The 23,772-nt window shown below is 40.0% G+C and overlaps 1 protein-coding gene and 1 long non-coding RNA gene across 18 annotated transcripts in view; one reads left to right on the top strand and one right to left on the bottom strand.

Annotated features, from left to right (window-relative positions):
• The window catches only part of MAP7 (microtubule associated protein 7), a 178,417-nt gene that overhangs the window by 131,682 nt on the left and 22,963 nt on the right, over positions 1 to 23,772 (top strand). For 4 of the 17 annotated variants that reach the window (XM_008176846.4, XM_008176839.4, XM_065588741.1 and 1 more), the window contains exons 4-10: positions 591 to 754; positions 2,087 to 2,204; positions 3,186 to 3,272; positions 6,908 to 7,018; positions 15,380 to 15,493; positions 20,040 to 20,182; positions 22,463 to 22,557. In XM_008176846.4, the coding sequence (XP_008175068.2) occupies positions 591 to 754; positions 2,087 to 2,204; positions 3,186 to 3,272; positions 6,908 to 7,018; positions 15,380 to 15,493; positions 20,040 to 20,182; positions 22,463 to 22,557 (832 nt within the window). The remainder of the gene's footprint in view (positions 1 to 590; positions 755 to 2,086; positions 2,205 to 3,185; positions 3,273 to 6,907; positions 7,019 to 15,379; positions 15,494 to 20,039; positions 20,183 to 22,462; positions 22,558 to 23,772) is intronic. The other 13 variants (XM_065588742.1, XM_005280332.5, XM_065588745.1 and 10 more) reach the window with 5 other exon arrangements.
• Positions 7,070 to 22,722, bottom strand: LOC135982370 (uncharacterized). The gene is made up of 4 exons (XR_010599701.1): positions 22,338 to 22,722; positions 19,908 to 19,992; positions 13,317 to 13,457; positions 7,070 to 7,589 (listed from the first exon to the last, which is right to left on the bottom strand). It is a non-coding gene; the product is annotated as an uncharacterized LOC135982370 (long non-coding RNA).

Genomic DNA, 23,772 nt, shown 5'->3' with positions numbered 1-23,772 from the left:
CATTTATTGAAACACAGAACTCAGTCTACATTTGTCACATTTTTAAATTGCATGAACTTGCTTCTCGCATCTAGAGTGATCCGTAGTTTTGCATGGAACCTGTGTCAAACTTAGCTTTATTGTGAAGTGTTATCATCTGAGGCTTTTAGATAAACAAAGACCTGTTGCTTTTACAGTTTCACTTTTGCAACTTAATGCAGCTGAGCATAGCTTTTTTGCCTGCAGTGAGGCCTAGTGTATGAAACAGTAATAGGGATTGCCTCTAACTGTGGGACACAATATACATATTAGTTCAGGAATTTTAAAGTGGCATGGAATCATTTGCATAAGTCAAATTTTCTGAGACGTTAGTTTCATTATTTCCAATTCTGATGTTGATATTATACAGTAATTGAAGTATGAGCACACAGATTAGTGTGCAACCTAGGTAAATGTACTGTGAGCACTTAATAAAGCTCGGTTGGGACATATATATGATTTTAAAAAACAAGTTGGTAAGTGCAACCAATCGTGAGCAGCCTAGGCTGTGTGTTACAATTCTAAACGGTACAGTATATTTACATTTTATGTCTACTTTACTTTTCTTTTAGCTGCAAGAGAATCAGTCTGGTTAGAAAAAGAAGAGAGGGCACGGCAGCATTATGAAAAACACCTGGAGGAACGCAAAAAGAAGTTAGAAGAACAGAGGCTAAAAGAAGAGAAAAGGCGAGCTGCAGTAGAGGAAAAACGAAAGCAGAGAATAGAAGAGGACAAGGTAAGAGGGCATTCCATAGAGTCTTTCAGACAACTTGCTCTCCACTAGATGATGTTAACAACAAATTGACCAATATGTTATTTAAAAATTAGCAATAGGGTTGGAATGTGAGTCAAGGTTAATGTAGGGTACGTTGCAAAAGGAAGGCTTTTTTAACTTAACTTTTTTTTTTTTAGCTGTGTCTGCACTGATACAACTTTTTATGGGTCCCTCTACAAAACTGATCTCCCCAGTCCAATAATATGTGTGTTTAAAATACATCTGTGGGAAGACACAGCAGAGCCAAAACTGACCTGAAAATCAAAATTTAAAACCCTGTAGAAAAATGAATTGTGGTACCTGTAGTATTGATAGTAGGTTGCTAGTGATTCAGTGTAACCATAGTTAAATACTAAGTGCCTAATTCAGAAACTGTCAGGAATGTGAGAGAGAGGGTGACCAGACAGCAAATGTGAAAAATCAGGATGGGGGTGGGGGGGTAATAGGATCCTATATAAGAAAAAGACCCAAAAATCGGGACTTTCCCTATAAAACCGGGCCATCTGGTCACCCTAGTGAGAGAATACAGTAAGTGTAGATTTAATAATAAATTTGTTTCCCCTTAACTGCATGATGAATGAGCTGGTAGCTACTTGCTGTGTGACCCAGGGGCAAGTGAGCTCACCTCTCTGCTTTCCCTCCCACCTTTTGCTTGTCTTGTCCATGTAGAGTATGTCTACTGCAATCAGAGGTGTGATTGCAGCTCATAGGGTGTTCCTGGACTAGCTTTTATCTAGCTAGAATGACTAAAGATAGCAGAGAAGATGCGGCAGCACAGGCTGTACAAACGAGCCCAAGCCCTGGGTTGCTTGACAACACTGGGGTTCATGCCACTGCCTCTTCACTGCTATTTTTAGCTGCGTAATCTAGACTACGCTAGCAAAAGTATGCCTACCTGAGCGGCAATCAAAGCTCCGGTTGCAGCATAGACATCCACTTAGATTGTAAGAAATTCAGAACAGGGACTCTCTCATGTACAGTGCCTAGCACAAGAGGGCACCAGTTTCAGTTAGGAGCTACTGTTATGCAAATAATATGTGCATTGTTACTGGTCTCAAGTAGGCCTCCTATTTTCACAGTTACATTTTTGTAATTACCATAAAGCCCTGCTTTGACGTTAGCTCAGTTCTTTGAGTGGAATTCTCACGAAGCATTGCCTATCAATTTGCATTTGACTCCAAGATGACCAGTACATTTTGTCCAGGTGGAAGTCAGTGTGCAGTGTGATGCAAATATTCTTTAAAAACCCAGCAGCATCCAAACATATTCATACATTCTCCTGTTGTGCTGCAGGAACGACATGAAGCTGTTGTACGCCGTACAATCGAGAGGAGCCAGAAGCCCAAACAAAAGCAAAACAGGTGGTCCTGGGGAGGATCCATTCATAGAAGCAGCAGCATTAATAATACAGGTAAAGGGGGAGATCCAGTTTCTCATCCAAGCTCCCGGTCTGTATGATATACTTTGTTCCCATAAAGAAGAAGGTAATGCAGTGTTAATTAGTTCAAGTTCTTTATTCGTGATCCTAGCATTGTTTTGAAGATGGGCATGGTTTTTTTAACTCTCTGCTTGGCTAAGAGGGAGCAAGGGGAAATTCAGCTAAAGCTTAAACATCACTGAGGAATTGACTAACCCGGTAACTCCATCTATATCTAAAACTGCTCACTTCTGCTGCTTTGCTAGTGTTTGTGTGCACTTATGTGTGTGTGCATGCGCTGTGTCACTAATCAAATACAAGTTACTGTTTGGAAGTGTTAGGTACCATAGGACAGCAAGAGAAAATTATTTTAAGAATTTCTGGTGGAAATTATAAAATATTAATTTTAAGCTGAAAATACAAATAGGAAGGGAAAATGTTCTTTGAAACCTGCTGTGTTATATTTAGTACCTTAGTTGGCAAAACAGGAACACTGAAAGTTTGGTGGATATTGAGAAACTGGAAGTGGGCAAAACATAAAGTGTAATAAGTTATAGGTTGAAGATCTATCGCATAACTGTCTTCTCTAAATGAAACTGCATTTACTGATTAATAATGTGTATGTACCCTGTTACGGTACGCCTCAAACTGAAGAAGAGAATTCAGATATGTCCTTGATGGATTTTTTCACCAGAAAATGGTGGATATATATTAGAAATCTATTCTCCCTTTAATGCATACACTTTAAGTATTGCATTCTTTTACCTAGAGGGAAATAATGTGTTTACCAATCTGGTCACCAAAAAAGGACAAGAAAAAGTCAGATTACATCTATTTTATTGTACTGTAAAATTCAGTAAACAGTTATTTTTCCATAAAATGTTCCTCTTCTCGCTTTGCTTATCTTTGTATAACTCATTTACTTTTTATTTTTCTTTATTTTGAAAAATCATTTGTCTTGCATTCTGTCCCTAGGTTATTTTGTTGAATCATCATTCACCTTTCTCGATTTAGCAGGCCTGGAGCACCACTTCAGATCTCTGGGTGGTGCTAGGAAACCCGGTACATAAATCACTGTGGTTTGTTGATTCCTCCACGTGTAGCTAGCTCCTCAAGAAATAGGACTAGTAACTACTTGATGACCTCTAAACCAACATCACTTAGAGACAGTGCATGCTTAACATCATACTACATAGACTAGAACAGTTGTTAGCCCCCAGTGTTTTTTTTTAAGTACAGAGAAGTATTACTAGCTGACTTAAAGGATTTGGCACAATTCACTAAACTACTGTATACAGTGTACAATATATTGTATCATGTTGGTTTGGGTTAAATTTTACAAAGAATATTAACCATTTAAAAATGATCTTCTGGAATGCAATGAGATCTAATTTGAGTACATATTTTGGGTGCTATTTTGGCTTTGTTTTACCTTTTGCATACCATATGTGACAGATATTTATTTATATTTATTCTGCTTCGCTTCTCAGCAGCAAGTCAGTTGCATTGGCTGCAATTTTTGCTCAAATAATGTTTTTAAACATGTTACAACAACTCTAGCCAACAAATGGTGATTGGCCTATTCTATGTTGACAGGTTTTGTATGCAACTGACATTCACACAGAATTCTTCCAAGTGAATGGCATCCATTGAAGAATAGTCTTCACAGACTGCATGGATTTATGAGGGCTGGATGGCAGGACTGATTTAAGAGAGACTTTCTCGAGTAGATGCTCTTTCTGCTTGTGTTTCTCATCTCCAAAATGCTTCTTATGCTTTCTTTACACATCCTCTGTGGCAGCTACATGTGTACGCTGTTGGTGTAACGGCATATACTGTGTTCTCACATCACCAGAACAAGATATTAGGTCTTAGTTCTCCACTGCACCCATGCATAGAGATTGCTATTGGAGAGCTGCCCAGGAACATAGGAATTGCCATACTAGATCAGACTCAATGCCCATTAAGTCCAGTATCCTGTCTCCAATACTGACTATCAACTTTTGGAGGAAGTCTCCAATACTGACTAGCAACTTTTGACCACCTTTGGAGGAAGGTGCAAGAAATCCCACAGTAGGCAGATGTGGGGTAATCTGCCCCCCATGAAGGTTTCATCCTATTCCCAGTGGTTAGAGTGTCTTAAACTCTGAAACGTGAGGTTTTATCTTTTCCAATAATCTTTCAGTTAGCACTAACGATTGTAACTCTGGATATTTTTGTTATCCATGTGAACATCCAGGCTCTCTTTGAAACTGCTGAGATTATATAAAGCAAAAGATAAAACCAATTGCTCTGTGACAGTGGATGAAAAATCAAATTAAAAAAAATCCTTTTCCCTTTCATCCCCAAGGCCTGTCCTCTATACTCCACCACTAGTATGAGGAACTCCTACATTAATGGTTAGTGGGGATTTTCATGCACAACCAGTTTGTCCACAACAACTATGTTTACATATATGTGAGTGGTAACATGCATATCGAATGTTGATGTACTCAGTATAATGAAAGCATTACTCAAGCGTAGATAATCTCTGAGAAAATGTCCTCTTCAGTATTGTCAAGGTTATTTAGACATATAGACCTTGATTCAGCAAAGCAATTAAGGACCTGTTAAACTCTCATTGACTTTGACTGGAAATCATTATGTACTAAGGCCTAGATTTTTAAAGGTATTTAGGCATTACTACATTCAGCATTGCAACACCTATCTGACTTTGGAGCCTAAGTCTCATTTTCAGAAGGGATTTAGGGCGAGTGAGGTAATATCTTTTATTGGAGCAATTTCTGTGAGAGAAACAAGCTGTCGAGCTACACAGAGCTCTTCTTCAGGTCCGTGTAGCTCGAAAGCTTCTCTCTCACCAACAGAAGTTGGCCCAATAAAAGATATTACCTCCCCCACCTTGTGTCTCCAGTATCCTGGAACTGACATGGCTACAACACTTCATTGACTGTCAATGGGATTTTGGTTCCTAAGTGCCTAAATCCCTTTTGAAAATGAGACCTAGGCTCCTGAATTTGTTAGGTATTGCAACACTGAGTGCAGCAGTGCCTAAATACCTTTAAAATCTAGGTCTAAGTGCTTTGTGGCCTAATGATGAACTCATAGGCACCGAGTTTCTAATCTGCCCGGGGGTGCTCCCCACATCTCTGCACAGGCCCCCACTTCATCCCTTCCACCCAAGGCCCTACCCCACCCTGCTTCTTCCCACCCCTGCTGCCACCCCCACCCCTTTCCTGCCTCTTCCTGCCCTGTCTCTTCCCGCCCAGTTCCGCCCCCGAGCGCGCTGTGCTCTCACTCCTCCCTACTTCCCCCCCCCAGCGTCTCCTGATGCCGCAAAACAGCTGATCCGTGGCAGGCAGTATGCGCTGGGACGGAGTTGGAGGCGCTGATTGGCAGGCTTATCACTGGGCAGGAAGCGCTGGGGGGAGGGAAAGGCATTGATAGGGGGCTGCCAATCGGTGCTCAGCACCCGCCATATTTTTCCCGTGGGTGCTTCGGCCCCGGCGCATCCACGGACTTTGTGCCTATGGATGAACTTAAATACATGCTTAAAGTGCTTTGGTGAATTGGGGCCATAAGTCTAAGCAAGAGCGGAACTGAGTTTCTACTGTTCTTGTGAGTAATTGTCAGTTTCCCAAACAAAAATCTACCTTGGAAGAGATTTAATTTATGCACTCATTTTCCCAAAAAATATTTTGGAGCAGAGAATGCCTATACATTGCTTTTTTTGTCCTAGTTCTTCATTTTCTTCTGCTATTGCCAACCTCTTTGGATTGTGTACAATCACTTTTTCCGTACTCTTGAAATATCTATCACATTCTTAGCAGGATGGGAATGCTGATATTGCATCACTTGAACAGGAGGGTGATGCTGCATTCTGAAAGCCACAAAGCATAAAGAAAGGCAAAATAAAGCCCTTTGGTGTCATATACAGAGCATGTGTATTACAAATATTTTTTAGTCTTCTACGTAGCATTTATTTTCTTTGTCTATTAAATCACATGCAGTTTAGGACTGACTAGCTTTGTCTTTGAACAGTGTAGGTGGAAAAATCACTTTCTCTGATATGGAGTATACTACCTCTACAGAACCCTTTGGCTTTTAGCCTTATCTTTGAATTCCTCTTGTGCCCACCCTCATTTGTCTTGTGTGCTAGCTTTCTTCCTCCTTTACTTTATCTTCTATTTTTATATGTTCTGGATATTGATCTCCTGGTTCATAACAGTACCCTGCTGAATATCATCTGTGATTCAAATGATGCTAAGGACTTTCTTGCTTTATAACATGGTCTTGAAAAGATGGACCAAAGCATTAAATATGATACAGATTCCCTGTAATTTTCCATTTCATCTGAGCCTAGAGCAAAACCTATCTGCAAGTGCAGTGAAGTGAACATTAAAATCTCATCTTGTTTATTAGCTGCCCATTCAGATCTTCCATTTGAAACCTTGGATCACAGCTTGATTGATTGAAAAACATCCAGGATATCAGTTTATTTACCTGCAATTTAAATTAAATAGTCTTGTGCCAAGTCTTTAAGTCATCTGTAAAATGTCCACTGAGAAGTCCTTTCTATTTTTAAAGTTTTAGTGATAGAGCAGAAATTCTCTAGTCCTATATTCTCCTCCCGTTAGTGTGCTAGAAAGTTGCATTATTGCATGTGGGCTGTCAATTAGCATTATCTCCATTTGTTTTAGATCCAGACAGGCGGTCTGTTTCAACAATGAACCTCTCGAAACATGTTGATCCAGTCATTAACAAGCGGCTCTCCTCCTCATCTGCAACATTACTAAATTCTCCAGACAGAGGTACAGTTGAAAGAAAGAAAGAGAGAGAGAGAAAAGTGCTCTTTATTGATTCATTGTTTTTAACTATCTCTGCAGATACAGTAAGCATTTGTAGTCATTTTCTGCACTCTATTTAAAGAGGAATGAAAAGACTTCAAATGGTTGAAAGAAGTAAATGAACATTCTCTTTGCAAGAAGAACTATATTTTTAAAAGATCAGAACTTGCCTGAATGATTTCATTTAGCAAGTGATAAAAGCAGTGCTTCTGTCAGGTTTTTAGTAAATGAGTGGCAGCTACAGAAACAACACATCTCTCCATAGCGCATGTAACCATTTTATTTTTATACATTTATTTACGTTGAGTCATGCTGCCCTTTTTGCTTTTCATTTGTACTTTGGTTCCAATTCTTGAACTTCTGGAAACATGTTTCACAAAGCTTTTAAGAAGTTAGTACATTCATGTTGCTGATTTATTTTAAATTTAACTAAGCAGTTAGATATGACTCATACAATGTCTGTTTATTGATTTTCTATGTTCCTTTAGCTTTAGAAGGTTGCTCTGTTGGAAGAAATGCCTTGATATTTTCAGATCTGCAAACAAGATTAACAATCAGACTTTTAATCAACAGCACAACATGCAATATTAAATTGTGAGAATTTATAAGACAAAGTTCATCTTAAATGAGTTTTATAAAATAAGTTACTTTGATAACTTCATGTGAAAAGAAATGGACCAAGCTTTTTGACAAAATGTTCTATAAGGGATCATTTCCCTTTCCCAGCAAAGGACAAAAGGGACGTCCTGCATTTCATCCCAAATTTGAATTGTTGTATATAAGCGCAGAATATATATATAAAATATAGAGATATTTTAAAGAATACAGTTTTAGTTATATCGTGAAACTGATTTGGAAAGCCTCATTATCTTTATCTCTTTAACAAAATGTCCTGCAATGAGTGCATATTTGTACGCATGATTCTGTATATAACGTCTGTTTGTTTCTATATGTTTAATACTACACACCATATTGATAAGATTTGAGGGCAATAGCAGTAAACTCTTTCCTGTTGGTTAAAATAATTGCTGAGGTTGCTGATTTGGGGGGAAGTATGTCATAGTTTTAGGAAATTATGTAACTTCAGAACAATAGTTTCTTCCAACAGCAATTGAAACCCGGTCAATATTAATTATCCTTTCAGATTTTTTGCATTTACTGTTGCCGTTCTTTATGAGTGATGGCTCTGTTTTGTAGGGTGTTGTTGAGGGATTATGACAAAACAGTGGCAGTAGTGGAATGTGCATGATGATTATGTGGAATATTGCCCACTGCGCCTGTGGTCACAACCGATTGTATGGGTTTGTGGATAATGGAGCATATTCATTTCAGTGATCTGTCTACTTTTCGACTCGGTCTTAATGTTTTAAAAAGATTGAAAAGGCTAATACATTCTTTTCGGTGGTGATTTTATATATAGTGCCACTGACAGGCTGGATAACGAGGCTACAGGACTGTGCAGAGATGTAGTACTTTTGCAAAAGTTAGGACTAAGCTATATTATCCTCATTAATAAATTATTAAAATAAAGGAAACAAGACTCTTCAAAAAGTGAGTTTTCACAGGACTATCCAGACTTCTGATTGAGGTTTGTACAGTCCTTTGAGAATACAAAGAACTGTACGTAGTAGTTGCCATAACCCCCTCCCCACAGCATTTACCAACAGCTCCCACCTGGTGTTATCTCAGATGTGACTTTCCTGTGCTAAGTATAAGGCAATACTGCTGTATCTCTGATACCACTGTGTGTTGTTGGCAAGCTGCTGGTAAATGTTGACTTTCCATTCGGAACCAGTACAAGTGCCAAGTATTACTGTTACTTCAGAATTTTCTTAAGGCACATGGTTTTTAGGCCTCATATCTATTTCTCAATGAACCTGTGATCAGCAGGTGCCTTTTATAAATGTGTTTCTGTGGTGTTGCGTGCCCTATAGTATACAGTACATTCAGGGCCAGCTTTAGGGCAATTCAGCCAATTCCCCAGAATCGGGCCCCGTGCCCCTAAGAGGGCCCCGCAACGTCTCGAAGGAGCTGCCACCCAAGTCTCACCACTGTCTTCGGCGGCAGCTCAATCACTGCCGCGGAGGAAGGTCCCTCCGCAGAAGTGCCGCCGAAGGCACCGGCAGCCAATTGAGCTGCCGCCGAAGTCCCGGCATTGTCGGCTGCGGCAGCTCAATCGTTGCCACTGTCTTCGGCGGCATTTCGGCGGAGGGTCCTTCCTCCGTGGCAGCGATTGAGCTGCCGCCGAAGACAGCGGTGGGACTTCAGCGGCAGCGCCTTTGAATCGGGCCCCGCGGTGCTTAAAGCCGGCCCTGAGTACATTACCCCAGTGTGGAGACATTTCACCTAATAAATCCTCCAGGCAAGAAGGTGTAGTGCTTCAGGGCTCAGGTGTGAATACGACTCCTTGGAATCACAGATTCAAATCTCTTCAGGGCTGACAAAGCCTTTCATCCTATCAAGCTAGTCTAATAAGTACCATCCCATACAGTTTATTGCATAGGGTCTTCTAGCTAAAACCCTAAACAGTGAGGCAGTGTTTGCTCTGCCTGAACACTAAAAGAGCCGTAGCTTAGCCCTTATGCCCTTTGCCAACACTTACGGATGTGCTCAGAGGACAGGGCAACACTGGCATCCTGTATAAGTCTCTTTAAATTTGATTTTGAAAAAAGTTAGTGAATGTTCCACTAATGCCTGCTAGCAGTATGCAGGGCATTGGCTCCACCCTAACCTAGCTGAGCCCCTAACTTTAGAGTCACGGAGTGGCCGCTCCAGTTAGCTCTTAAGAAAGGCTCTTAAAAGAACTGTGCTGTGCAAGAGAAAGAAGAGGCTCCTTCATCATCTTCCTCAGTGCACCCAGGCAGATTTTGCCCTTATCCTAAGCATGATGCCTGGAACTGGAGTATGATGAGCTTATCGTAGGTGGCTTATATCCGCCACCAAGGACATGACTTCTGTTACGTAGTATCTTTTAAATGGTTGAAGAACAGGGGACTTTTCAGTTCATACTAAGAAAAAGGTTTTCATTAATGGGCATTTAACTTTGCCCATAAGACTTTTTTAAATAATGTATTCATTCCCTTTCAAGTTCAGCATTATTGTGCAGCTTTTTATTACAGTTTTAAAACTAGTCAGGCAGCTAAAATGGGTTTCAAACTGTACTTTCTTGTTTGTTATAAAGGTTCAGCTGTTTAAATCCCTGCAACTAAACATGAATAATTAACATAATTCAAACAAGGGAGTCGATGCAAGAGACATTTAAGAAAATTAGATAGTGTTCTTCAAGGAAAACGTCATTAACTGGATGTTATTTTAGGTTTTGTAGAAGTTACACATTCTTTGCTTTGCAAGGCCATCCTCTCTGAAATTGTTTTTCTTCAAAATAAAAAGAACCCAACATTTATAGAGTGGCTTCGTTTAAATCAAGGTGATTTAAAACCACCAAGTGGAAAACCTCAATTTAAATAATTAATTTTAATCAACTTTTCCATTTGCACTTCAGTTATTTTCTAAAGAAAGGTGCATTCTCATTGGTTGATATAACCATTAAAATATGTTGATTTACAAGTAACAGAGTCTTTAAACTAAATTTGATACCAGAGATGCTTAAGAAAATTGCATCTTTTTTGCTACCTAGGAGGGTACACTAGAACTGTATACATTTATTTAAGCAATTATGTAGCTTAATAGTTTGATTCTTATTAATTGTACATTTTTGGTATGTTAGAAAATGGTGAATGATAAATTTACTGTATAATTAATTTTTGCATGATTTGTGTCAAGCTGCATTAGGATATTAACTGGAATTACATTAAACACACAAAACAGCATATCACATTTATTTTTATTAAAACAACCTTACATGTTTTGGAAACATAAACTTCTCTAATCAGAACATGTTTCCTATTTACAACTAAATGATTTATTAAACTGAGGGATTAACTAATTGTTTCAGGTCAGCCTGGGAAAATTTTCAAATGTGCCTAAGTGAAAGTGACTGGAGCTTAAGTTCCAACTTGCCTGACTCTCTTGAAAATGAGAAAACAGTCTCCCAAGTCACTTAGGGTGACCTATTGTGCCATATTTATAAAGCTTAATCTCAATAATTAGATGTTTTCTCCCTGATTCAGACTTTGTATGTAGAAAAGCAGACTTTAACTCAAAGTTTTTGATAGAGACTCACAGATTCAGCATATTTATATTTGATTTAAATGATTTAAAAGATTATAAGTTTAGGCCTTAACATATTTTTTATCAAGTTCAGATTTCATTTTAAATGGGTTTATTTTTTAAATGAAAAACATTATAATTTAAATAAAATAAAAAAATCATTTAATCAAAACATCTGATTTAAATTTAAAAATCCCATGCTTTAATTTTTTTTAATAGATTTTGATCCACTCTGAACATGTATTTGTCTTAAAAATCATGAGATGTAAAAAAATCTCATGATGCTGTGAGGCCTGACGTCTGCTTTTTTGAACGTTTGGGGTTGGCAGTACAGGTCATCAGTTTTTCAATAAAAGAAGTGGAGGAATTGGAAAGATTTATGCTTTCGAACTTCATCTTGGATAGACCCATGAAGAGGCCTCTCTTCTTGTTTTCTTTGCCCCCCAAATAATTGTTTTGAAAGTCTTGAAATAAAAAGTTGCTTATGCTTTACGCAAGAGGTGGCTAACCTTTGACACTCCCTCCCCCCCCCCCGAGGATGCATTGGCAACTTGCCAGGAGACCAAAGACCACATCTGGTTTTGTATAAAATTGAGTTGATTACATCTACCCTCTCTTCTAATTTGGAGCTGCAACCTGTGTAGATTACAGGTCTGAACAGTTAAAATGCCTTCTTAGTGTATGCGCAAGGTGCCTCACGTGACGTGTGACCAGGATTCATAACTGAATTTGGTCCGCTGGTTGGATCATTAGCTTCCCCAGCTTGGCCCGGGTACTGATCAGGAGTACACTGCAATGTGAACGCTGATCCATGCCCCTGCGGTATTGTACTGCATACTGGGACCTGTAGTATCCAGGACCACATCTCTGCATTAAAGAAGGTGGCTGCAGGCCTCTTTTTGCAGCTCCATGAGCCACGTTAGGCCCAGAGGCCACAGTTTAGTTGGCCGCTCCAGCTAAACTTTTTACCCTAATGGCTTTCATAGAAGCTATGAATATAAATAATTTCAATATGAGATTAACCTAGGCTACAAAATTCCGGAGAGTTTTAGTGCGGGTTTCTGGTTTACACCCATCAGAGAGATTTGGAGGAGGTTTCAGAACCAAGGTCCAATTTTTAAATATTCACACTATTTAAATAGAAAAAAGTGCCAATCTAGTTTGCTCAGCCTTTTTTAATGCTGTCAGAAGCTCAGTTTATGTTAAATGGTATCTTGAGACTTAATTTATCTAGAGCAGTGGTTCCCAAACTTGTTCTGCCGCTTGTGCAGGGAAAGCCCCTGGCAGGCCGGGCTGGTTTGTTTACCTGCCGCATCCGCCGGTTCGGCCGATCGCGGCTCCCAGTGGCCGCAGTTCGCTGCTCCAGACCAATGGGAGCTGCTGGAAGTGACATGGGCTGAGGGACGTATTGGCTGCTGTTTCCAGCAGCGATTGGCCGAACTTACGGACGTGGCAGGTAAACACACCGGCCTGGCCCACCAGGGGCTTTCCCTGCACAAGCAGTGGAACAAGTTTGGGAACTGCTGATCTAGAGAAACTCTGCAAAGCACTGCCAAAAATGGTTGGTTCACTTCTTCCTAGTCCCTACTTGTGATCAGGTTAAAATTACTCCTCTCTTAAAACTTCATCACAAAGATGTTAATTAAAGGGTAGCATGGCGGTAGATTGCAAATATTCTTCCTTTCTGCTTGTTATGGTGTTGAAAGTTCATCGTTGTTGTTTGCCTTCCAAGCCGGTTCATTGTCGCTAATTACCCTGTAAATGGAGGGAACTACTGTTTTTTTTTGGGGGGGGGGGTCCTATGGTGGTACAGACAGTGTTTACTTGACTTATAATTTTGGTGGTAAACACAAATATTTGGTTCCTTTGTGCAGAAACGTGTTCTGAAATGCATTTCGGGGAGGGGAGTCTGTATTCTCTGATTGATTAAGGGATGAGAGAGTTCTACATGCAGCTCCCCTATGCAGTGATGGGAGAATAAATCTGTGGGTCTCACATACTCAAAAGACTTTGATTACAACATGGCCTCATGAGTGAGTGGGCATGTTATGTGTTTTTATTTGTCAATATGTATGTAGCAGGGCTGCCTTACCTGGTCTGGGCTCAGGCTAGCCACTGTCTCAGTTCCATGGGCCCATCCCTTCCCCAGCATCTCCACCATGTGCAAGCGTGCTGGCCTGTCTCCCCAGCCCAGGGAGGACTGATGCTCTGTTGCAAATCTTTCAAGCCCTTCCTGCAGGACACAGTTTTTGTAAATTCAAACCAAAGTCAACAAAGTACCACAAAACTCCCTACCAAAGCAGGCTGTCAGGATCCAGAGACCTTTTACTCTGCTCCATTACTACCCTACAGGAGCCAACCTCCTCCCCACAGCCCCATCAACTGAATCTTCTCAGCCTTTTTATTGGGAACACCTGAGCCCTTCTCGGATGGGTCTGATAATGAAACAGGGCTGGCTAGTCCCAGACACCCTGGCCTATAATGGGGCAGACCACTTTGTTACAGTTTGTGTGCGCTTTTCACTATGGATTCTTAAGTCCCAATCCTACAAAAGCTTACCACTGAGTGTAATGTTTGTGTGTGTAGCCCTGTTGAGATCAACAGGACTACACATGGTAGTAGTAAGTACTATACTTGAAAGTAAGTGCTCATCAGGAGTAGGTCCCGCTTTTGTGTCTAGTACTTGCTCTTCTGACCACGTGAGTGCCCTTTGCGTTGACATAATAGTCTGTGGGATTTTGCTCAGATTTAATTATGGTGACAATATTGCTTTAGCCTCAACTTTTAAACTCCCTCAAACTTGTACTTTGCTAGCATGCAGTTAATCAAACTCAATTTCTAAAGATTAAGAGACAGTGAACAAATCCCTGGTCTTGCATAGTAGCTAAAATAATGGACACACAGAACATACAGGCTCAGAGGGGAAACAAAATGATTTTCTGCTCTTCAGTTTAATAATTATGTTCTATGGTTTATTCCTCATTGTTGAAATGCAAGCTTAATGATACCTAGTGTACGTTAATGGAGACCTCTTTAGAGTATTTTGTACTTTGTGTAATCTGTGCAAGCCTCGAAATAGTTCCATTAATCGAAAAGAGCTTTTGCAGTAGTTCATTATGTAAGGACACTTATGCAAACAGCCTGCTGTTTTTGTGAGACCTATATTTCTATAGTGGTGCCACTTTTGTGTTAGCAGAATTCAGGAGAGCAGCTTTGGGTACAAAAAATCAGTGCTTGAGGGCAGCTGAGGAAATTAAACTCTCGTAGGATAATACTTATTAAGATCAGCCCCTCTTTTCATGGGACCCGGAGCAAAGTGGATTAAGAGTAGTTCAGGGTTTTAATTAATAATGTTGACCCTCTACATTTAAAAAAATACCTCAGTCTCCAGTGTAAGTCTGGCAATTGGTTACCATTTTAGAGACCTGGCCTAATGAATTCAAGTTGCAATCTTGCTTGCTACCCCTAAAACCAAATTATGGTGAATGGATGTTTTAGATGCAATAAAACCTGACATTACTTGCAGTGTTAAGATGATTATGATTTATTGATCAGTAGTCTCCAATGTATATGTAATAACTTCTGATATGCCCATCACTGCAGTATCTGGTCTCTGTATACATAATTAAGGGAAACGTGGTCCCATTTGAGAGTGGACCAAAGAGATTTTTGAGAAATGCTAGGGGCCTAACCAGAAAATCCTTTTGTAAGGATTATGACGGTATTCTCTCTGTTCTAGCTAGCAAACGACACATTTTTTCTAATATGATTGACAGGCTTCCCTCTTTTTTTTAATGTATATGTAATTGCTCATGTCTAGAAAAGTACGGGAACAAAAAACACGTGTTAAAATCTATGTACAGTAGTTGGGGATAGGAACAAAATATTAGGACTTGGTAGCAGTTTAGCATATTATGTCAGCAAAATAACAAAAAAGAAGTGCAAAGAGAGTAAATGTTTAAAATTTACAGTTAGAAGCAGTAAAGTGGGTTATGACTAAAATATACAAGTGACCTATGTGCTCTTAATATCTGAATCATAATTTGAAGATGCCCCTCTATGGCTGGGTGCAGTATTTTGAGGCGTCTTCTGCAATGTATGGTGATTTGTAGAACGTGTCTGATCTAACCTCTTGCTTCTATGGTGCATATTCAGCTCGCCGTCTAAATCTCAGTGCATTGGAGAAGAGCATTGTTAGCAGACTGCTGATGCCCACACATTCATTCCTGGCCAGAAGTAAAAGCACAGCTGCCTTGTCTGGAGATTCAGGTAAACCTAAAAGGGTGAACGCCTAATGTTTTATCACACCTGTTCCTTTCAAAAATTCTTTTATTTATTTACGTTTCTCCAGAAGCACTCCAAGTTTGTATAGAGTGAGCTAGAATGGCTCCTACAAAAGCATAGAAGTTCTCGGTATGCCTTTCTTTTTCTCTCCCTCTCTCTTTATCGTAATCTATCTCTAGTATCTTTACCAGTGCAACAAAGAAAAGGCCCATAGGGCAGCAAGCAGCACATCATAGTCCACTATAGTATGAGGACCCAATGCAGCAAACACGATAGCCCGGTGTATGTTGCTAGAGCTGCTATATACTGCTCCTGCTACAAAAAAGGAATTCTGTACCATTGTATTTATTTTCCAGTGTAGAGCAGATTACCCATTTAAAAAAAAATCTGGTAGACTGAATATATGACACGAGTGACTTGATTTTTTCAAACTATTTGCTTTATTTTGTGTTTTAAAGAAAGGAGGAAGACTCAATTAACTCTTCTATTGTGAAGTTATTATTCATCAAGAAATTCTGCTGGTTATAGTTAACTTGTTTTCTAATGTTAAATTGTTGTTCTACTTCTCAAGTTAGGTCCCCCGTTTCAGTTATCTACTAGCATGAGTAAAGTTAAGCACATGTGTAAGTGTTTGCAGAAGTGGGACTTTGTTGTTAAAAAGGTCTCCACCAACCACAAAACAACTCTTTGCTATTCCACTGAGGGACAGAAAATAACACACAGAATATGGTAATGTCTTTCTGAGGTAGCTTGAAAACTATTAAAAACTAAGGAGAATGTCACAGGCATGTTTAAAACAGGGTTGTGATGTATTACGATGGAAAAGAAGGTCATTCTCTGATGTATTATAGGGAAGAAGTAGTTGCACTGTTTATAGATTGTAGAAATATTTCATGACCACGCTCTGGGATTTTAATTCATTGGCAACATACTGTTGCACCTGTTGAACGTTTTAAGTTCAGACAGGTTTTCTTAGCCCTCTCCTATAAACATGTCTTTATTTGAAATAAAGGATATTGAAGGTAAGGGGGAATACCGGTTTCGCAAGACTATTTTTCAAAGATGCTTTAACTGAAGAATTCTCATTTTTAATTAGGCTGCAGTATACAGTTCCATGGGGATAGCTTTGTGGGGGAGGAGGGAAAGGTGAACAGCTAGCCAATGTGGGCCTTTTCCAGGGGCATCATGTCTTTAACAGCACAGACTGGTAAAATTAGTACTTAATATCATGAAATTCTGTGTAGCAGGTAGGAAACTGGAAATGCAGCAAGTGGTTACAGTGCTAATAGTTGAGAAAGTAAGACTCTTAACTTTGCAAGCAATTACTCTACTAAAGCAGATGTGAAAAATTTTCAGTCTCATGCTAAGTAATAAATTGTAAGCTGAATTGGAATATTGGCAGATATTTTAAGCAACATGAGTGGTTAATACACCAGGGTATTCAGGGTAGTTCTCTCTGTGCTAATTGTAACTGTACCACCCTTTTTTTTTTTTTTTTAAATCTGTATGCCCATTGTTTTCCAATTTTGCCCAATTATAGCAATAACTGCATTTTCTGAGTGCAGGGCATTTCCAGGAGATTAATGATCATCTGGTGTTAATGGCCCATGACTGTGCCCTGAGCCATAAACTCATCCCAGCCTGTCATTAATCCCCAGGAAATTACCCTGCTCCTTCATCATTATTACTTACAGATGAACTTCAGAGCAAAAATTAAAATCAAGTTAAATACGGATTTCTCTTACTAAGTAAGCTATTGAGAACACTGAGTACAGAAGTAAGTTTTAACTAATCCGCTAAAAAAATTTCTATCAAATGCTCTTAGTACATCTTGGTTCACTGAAGATACCCCAAAAAGCATCATTCAGTTCCATCACAAATAAAATGAAGTGCTCGACTTCTAATATTTATGATGTCACTGTCCAGGATAGCTTCAGAGAATCAGGAAGTTCCAAGAGGATTGATTCAGAGAGGGAATATATATATTTTTTAAAAGTTAGTTAAAACTTATTTCTGTGCTGATGCCCCCTGTACTTCATGAGGGGACATTCAGCAAAGAAATTTGTGTAAAACTCCATTTCATGCTTGCTCTGCAGTTCACTTTCTGGTGATGGTCTCATTTTAATATTTCATTAAACATGCTCATCTTAACTGATAAAGCAAACATGTGCCCTTCCATAGCTTTTAAGTGAGGTTAATTTCTTTATTAATGAAGTTCATTTAGTCTTCATTCCAGAAAAAGGTGTATAACTAGCTCTGCTACATCAATGGACCTTTATTAGAACAGCAGTGTGCATTTTTGTGGAAATATAATGTGCATGGAAATACAATCAATCTCTCTCTCTCTGAGAGAGAGAAACTGGGACAGATTTTTCCTAGGGAAGATGAGGCTACTGGTTTATTTATAAATAATGTAACGGAAAAGGTACTGTTGAGAACCTGTGCAGTCTGTGAACTAAACCACACTGCCAAGAGAATAAGAACAGAACAAGGTCAGAGACTACTCTCTGGCCAGCATTTCTGATTGGTACAAGAAGTACTTTTTTGATCCACTTTGCACCACTAAAATTCTCTTTGCATGTGTACTCTAAACATCACAAACCTAATAATCTATCATTTCCACGTAATAGACTTTGTTCTCTACAAACAGCTAAGGAGAGTTGCTATCCCAGATACTGATTTCATCATAATCAACTTGGCAGAAACAACTAGTGGTTATAATATGCTTATTATAATGGGGAAAATAATTTAGTTGTGGATTATTAGAAATTTCTTTAGACTGTCTATCTTAAAGTATATTGATAATATTAGCCGTTTTTGAATGAGGAATCCAGACACAAATTTCTTACAGAAGAAACTTTAAGTGCAGTGGCTACTACAAATTGCAGACAACATGTATATTTTATGCTATTCATAAATTTTTTACAGTGTTGATATTTTTATGTACTATGGCAGGGATGGCCAAACCGTGGCTCGCAAGCCGTATATGGCTTTTTTACAGTTAGTGAGGCTCGTGGCGCTCCCCTCACACCTCCCATTCTCCACCTACCAGATTGGGGAGGGGGAATTTGGGGCTTCTGCCCTGCAGTGGGGTGGTGGGACTCAGGGATTCTGCCAGAGATGACTGGTGCCTGCTGATGGGGGGAGGAGGGGGAGAGACACAATTTAAAGGTTTGTCCCCCCCAAAAGCTTGAATCCCGCCCCCTCCCTATCCTCAGCAGCATCCACCCCCCCCCCCCCCCGCAGCTCCCAGGTCTTAGCACCGCATGGAGAGGCGATGGCAAACAGCTGGGAGCTGCAGAGAGGGGCTGCAGCAGCAAAAGCAATGGCTCTCCATACAGCTCTCAGCTGTTTGCCGCTGCCTCTCCCCACGGCTGCAGCTCCCAACTTGCTTGTTCCAGCAGCTGCCATGCAGGGAGGGGGGCCCGGCGGCACCATGTGACCGAGCAGAGCCAGCAAACTCTGGTAAAAATCGGGGGGGGAGGAATGTGACTCCATGTGGCTCCCTCCCCAGCATTGCTTCTGGCTTCTGCCCAGCAGGGATGGGGGATGTCTCAAGGCTTCAGCCCTCCAGGGCACACCTGCCAGGGCTTGGGGTTTCAGCAGGAGCCGGGCTGAAGCCCCGAGCCCTGGCAGGCACACCCCGCCCTTGAACTTCTGAAGATTGTCATCTGCGGCTCGGTGGGTCAGTAAGTTAGGCCACCCCTGTACTATGGTATATCCATTTTAATGATAGCCTAAAAATATACATGCATTTTATGCTACATATCTGATTGAATGGTACAGCGTATTCTGGGTAGGGTAGAAGAAGCGTGCATTTATTCTGTGTCTGTTTATTTCTGAAATCTTGTCAATTTCACCAAGAGATCACAAGTTCACAAGTTATCCTTAACGCATGATGTGACTTTGTCAGTTTGACATGGAGGAATGTAATTATTTTGCTAGACTGCTGAACTATATTCCCTGTATAGATGAAGAAGTGTTTTGGTCTTTGTATGTCTCTGTCTTTCGACCTCCCCTTCCTGCCCCAACTAGTTCCTGAAAACCTAATTGTTTATCAGATTTTTGCCTGATTTTTTTTTCAGATTAAAATGCATGTCAATGAATGTACTAAGCTAATCAATTTCAGATCAGTAATTTTGTGTTTGTTGCTTTATCAGAACCATCACTTTTTAAAATAAAAGGCAGTATCACTGTCTGATGTCCATTTGTTTTTGAACACCTTCTCATCTTTGATAAATCTGAAAATTGCTAACATCTGGGATAATTTTTAACTTTCAGTTTAAAAGGTATATGAATTTTGATTAGAAATATACCAGTAGATATTTGGGGCTAAATGAATTAGTATCAAGTGATGCTTCTGGTTTAACTTCTAAAAATGTTCTTTATGTATTAATACCTTCTTCCTTTTCTCTCTCTGTCTCATTCTCTCTCGTTCCTGTTTCCTGCTGTTGGCTTTCCTTTGTCACTCCTCCAATGCTGTTCTGTTTTAAAAAAAAAAAAAAAAAAAATGAAAACAACCCACACGTAGTTATCCCCATTTGTCCTCGTTCAGCATCTTGCAGCCCCATCAGCCCTCTGTCCTACAAGGCCATGAACTGTAGAAATCCAGCAGACCGACCAAAATTCTTTGACACAACAACTGGACGTAGGAGGACCACACACTCAGCAGGGGTAAGCATGCTAGTTGTATGTAGTCTAGCAGCTGTAGCAGAACCATGTGACATGAATACACATTAGAACATATGAAAAAAAGATGTGGATGGTTTAGGAGAATGTTAATGGAGTCTTTCACTTCTGGGTTACCAGTTAACATCATGCTAGTTGGTAACAATTATTTAACAATAGCTTTGTGGCTTTTGTAAATTCAGTTGTTTTCAGTTCAGTTTCCTAAAGGGCAAACATCAAACTCCCAATCAGCACCACTGCTATTGACATTCTTTTTGTGTTGTATGCAGTGTTATTGTAGCCGTGTTGGTCCCAAGATATTAGAGTGACAATGTGAGTGAGGTAATATCTTTTACTGGACCAACTTGTGCTGATGAGAGAGACAAGCTTTCAAGCTACACAGAGTTCGCACTAACAGAAGTTGGTCCAATAAAAGATATTACCTCATCCACCTTCTCTCTCTAATGCTTCTTGAGGGTAGTCTTGGCTAAGAGTAATACAAGACATCAAGACTGTAAACTACTCTTTTAGCCTTCGAGATGGTCCCTTCAGATCATGGTTACGGCACATTACCAGGACAGTGAAGCTTTCACTGCTGCTGCCCTTTGCTAAATTTGTCATGTGAAAAGAGTATTTCAGTCTCCAAGGTTATCAGTCTGGCACTTTTGATTGGGTTTTTTCATTATATTTTTTTAATTAAAAAAGAAGAAAAGTTGACATAGTTGTTTGGTGAAGAAGGCCATTTGTGAATACTATTATTAGCAAAAGTAGCTGAGTGAGCAGTTATTCCCACTATGCTGTCTATGTAATGGAGAAGCTGATAACTGTGATCAGATTTATTTTTAAATGTGTTTAGAAAGTACATGGTGGGTTTTTGTAATTGACTGAGAATAACAGATCTACTGAGTCTCTTTCCATCTTCAATACTGCTGGTGTCACTCTGACATACATAGTTAGACATTTCACTAATCCAAATCCTGCATTTTTTGTGCACCTAACAATTAATGGGCTAGGTGCTCAAGGGCAGTCAAAGGAGGTATGCCGATTTACACCACCTGAACATCTGTCCATTGATTTTTAAGACAAGTTTCATTGTGAAAAGTATTTTCACCTGGGTCCATCACTTGCTAACATTTAAAAAAAATAACCTCTCCGTTAAAGTCTTGTTAACGCTAAGCTTAACTGCCCAAAGAATTTCAGGATTTATGGTGGTCAATAGGGGAAAAAATAAAGGGATTGCACAAGAAATTCCTGTTTCTTCAACTTTCTTTTCCCATATTTTATAAAATCAGTTTAAGTTAATGGCTGAGATGAACACTATAGACGTCTTTTAACTAATCAAATTCCAGATCAGCAATATGTAGTGCCTTCCCCTCTGCCAGTGCTGTGCTTGATACCTGGCCATGGTAGTATAATATTGGTCTCTGACAAGATTATGCTGCTCCATGAATGACTGAGAAAGACATTTGATAGATACCCATGCACCAGTCTTGTTTCCTCTACAGATTGCCAGCTATATTTTGAATTCAATATCCCTAAAAGCTGAGAGTTTCTTGTATTTAAAGCTGCTCTGACAAGTACATATGGTCCCAAATTTTGATCTACTTTGGAACTGTTATAGTCTAGTAGGAAATATGCTCTGAGTTCTGATAGAGATATTTTTAAAATTGCCATTGTGAGATAAGAAATGAAAAAGAAAAAAGAAAATAACTATTCTGCATAAGATTGAGCAGTGTGGGCTTTTTGGCTGCCAGCAAGGAAGAGAAGGAGAAGAACCATATTTCAGGCCTATGATGGCAGCAGTGGTGCTAGCACATAAACAAGGAAACAAAATAAATAAAGCCACGTACACTTGAGCTCCATAAGCAGCTTGTTGGGAATGGGGGATGGGAACTTGCTCTTGGCCAACTGAAGAAATAGAACATTCGTAGTGAATGAAGTGTTAATTTCAAGCATCTGCATGGGTATTGCAAACAGTGAAGAGAAAAACTTTCAAAAAGGATAATTATCTGTCTGTATCAATTTAAGCCTTTTTTGAAAAGTTTTCCGTAGCATCTTAGGATAGCACAGAGTGACTAATATGCGTGCATACTATCAAATGCTCATTTCCCGGCACAAAACATCATTACATTTGTTACAGGAGTCATGTTCGTACACTTACCAGCCAGGCTGTAGAAAGTGCTGAGGCAGCACTGATTTCTCGTTTTCCTATGCTGAAAGTGTAGTCCTTTTGCCCATGGGAATTACTCGTGCAATATGATTTTCTGTTTATTTGCTGATCCTTAGACTGAAAAAAAAGAAAAGGACCTCTCCTCCAGCGTAAAGAGACTTCACTCTCCTTCCAATCCCAAAACTAGATCACTAGCTCTCTCCCCAGTTTGGTAAGTGAAGTACAGATGCTGGGATTCAGCTATATTAAGCTTTACTTGTTGTGCTCATTGAGTGACTCAGCAACAGAAAACATGTATTAAAATGTTAATTAAAAGACCTCTTAAGCTGGGGTAGAGGAGGGACATTGTCTGGCTTGCTGGGGAAAGGGGCATACTGCTGTAAGGGGGGAGGAAGTAGTGAGGCATGGACACTGCTGCAGAAGTGAAGCAGGACAGCATGGGGATGCTGACTCCTCCCCCAGGGACTGGAAGGGCTGGGGAACTGATAAAGGGCAAGCCTGGTGGGAGAAGCCCTCTTACCCCCAGATTAGGTGGAGCAGCACCCACCCTCGGAAGTGACAGAATATCAGGTTTGGTCAGGATCTGCTGAGGGCAATCGCACTAGTCGCTCCTTTCTAGGGGGGCTGGGAAGGAATCTTTCCCTCACCACCAGATTGGCCAAGGTGGAGTGGGAGGGTTCGCCTTCCCCACAACAGGTTCAGGGAGGGCTTTCTTATGGTGAGTAGGGAAGGGAGTTAGGCTACGATGTTACAACTCATTATGCCAGTATGGATGTCCAGTGAAGCTACTCCGTAGGGAAGAGAGACAGTGACCAGATAAATGACTTGGTAAAAGATTTAAAGGAGGTATTTGTTAAAGGAACAGAACAGAGGGCGTTCGAGATGCCTATGGCTGGCACAGCAAGGAGCTAATCCTCCCCGCCCTCCCCACCATTTATAGCCCACTTTAACCCTCATTTGAGGAAGGGAATTGTAAGGTCCCAGCAATGGGGTGATTGGGGACCAGGATAGAAAGGGGGGGGGGGCGCTAATGGAAGCTCCCAGTGCAGATATTGAAATGATCATGGAGTTACCTGCACTGTACACCTTTTATCTGCCAGGTAATCCCAGACATCTAATAATAAAATTGCATCCTGGTTAGACCATATCCAGTGTCTCCTGTTCTCCTTCCGGGATAGCCAGACAATGAACAAATCTTTAAAAAGGAAAGCGTTCAGTGGTCAGGGATAGGGGAGAAAGGAAGATTATATCCTGTCAGTGCCCTTCTCACAGGTGTGTATTGGGGATTAATTAGTTAATGTTTATAAAGAGCTTTGAAGATTAAGTTCTGTATAACAGCTAAATAATATTATTCTGTCTCAACATGGTTCAGATTTCCTGTTGGTTTGGAGGGAGATCTTGAAGTGATGATTGTTTGTTTGTTTTT

Source organism: Chrysemys picta, chromosome 3, assembly GCF_011386835.1.
Source record: "Chrysemys picta bellii isolate R12L10 chromosome 3, ASM1138683v2, whole genome shotgun sequence".
Lineage (NCBI taxonomy): Eukaryota > Metazoa > Chordata > Testudines > Emydidae > Chrysemys > Chrysemys picta.
The sequence above is the reverse complement of the archived record's forward strand: the minus strand, read 5'-3'. Positions and strand labels throughout refer to the sequence as shown.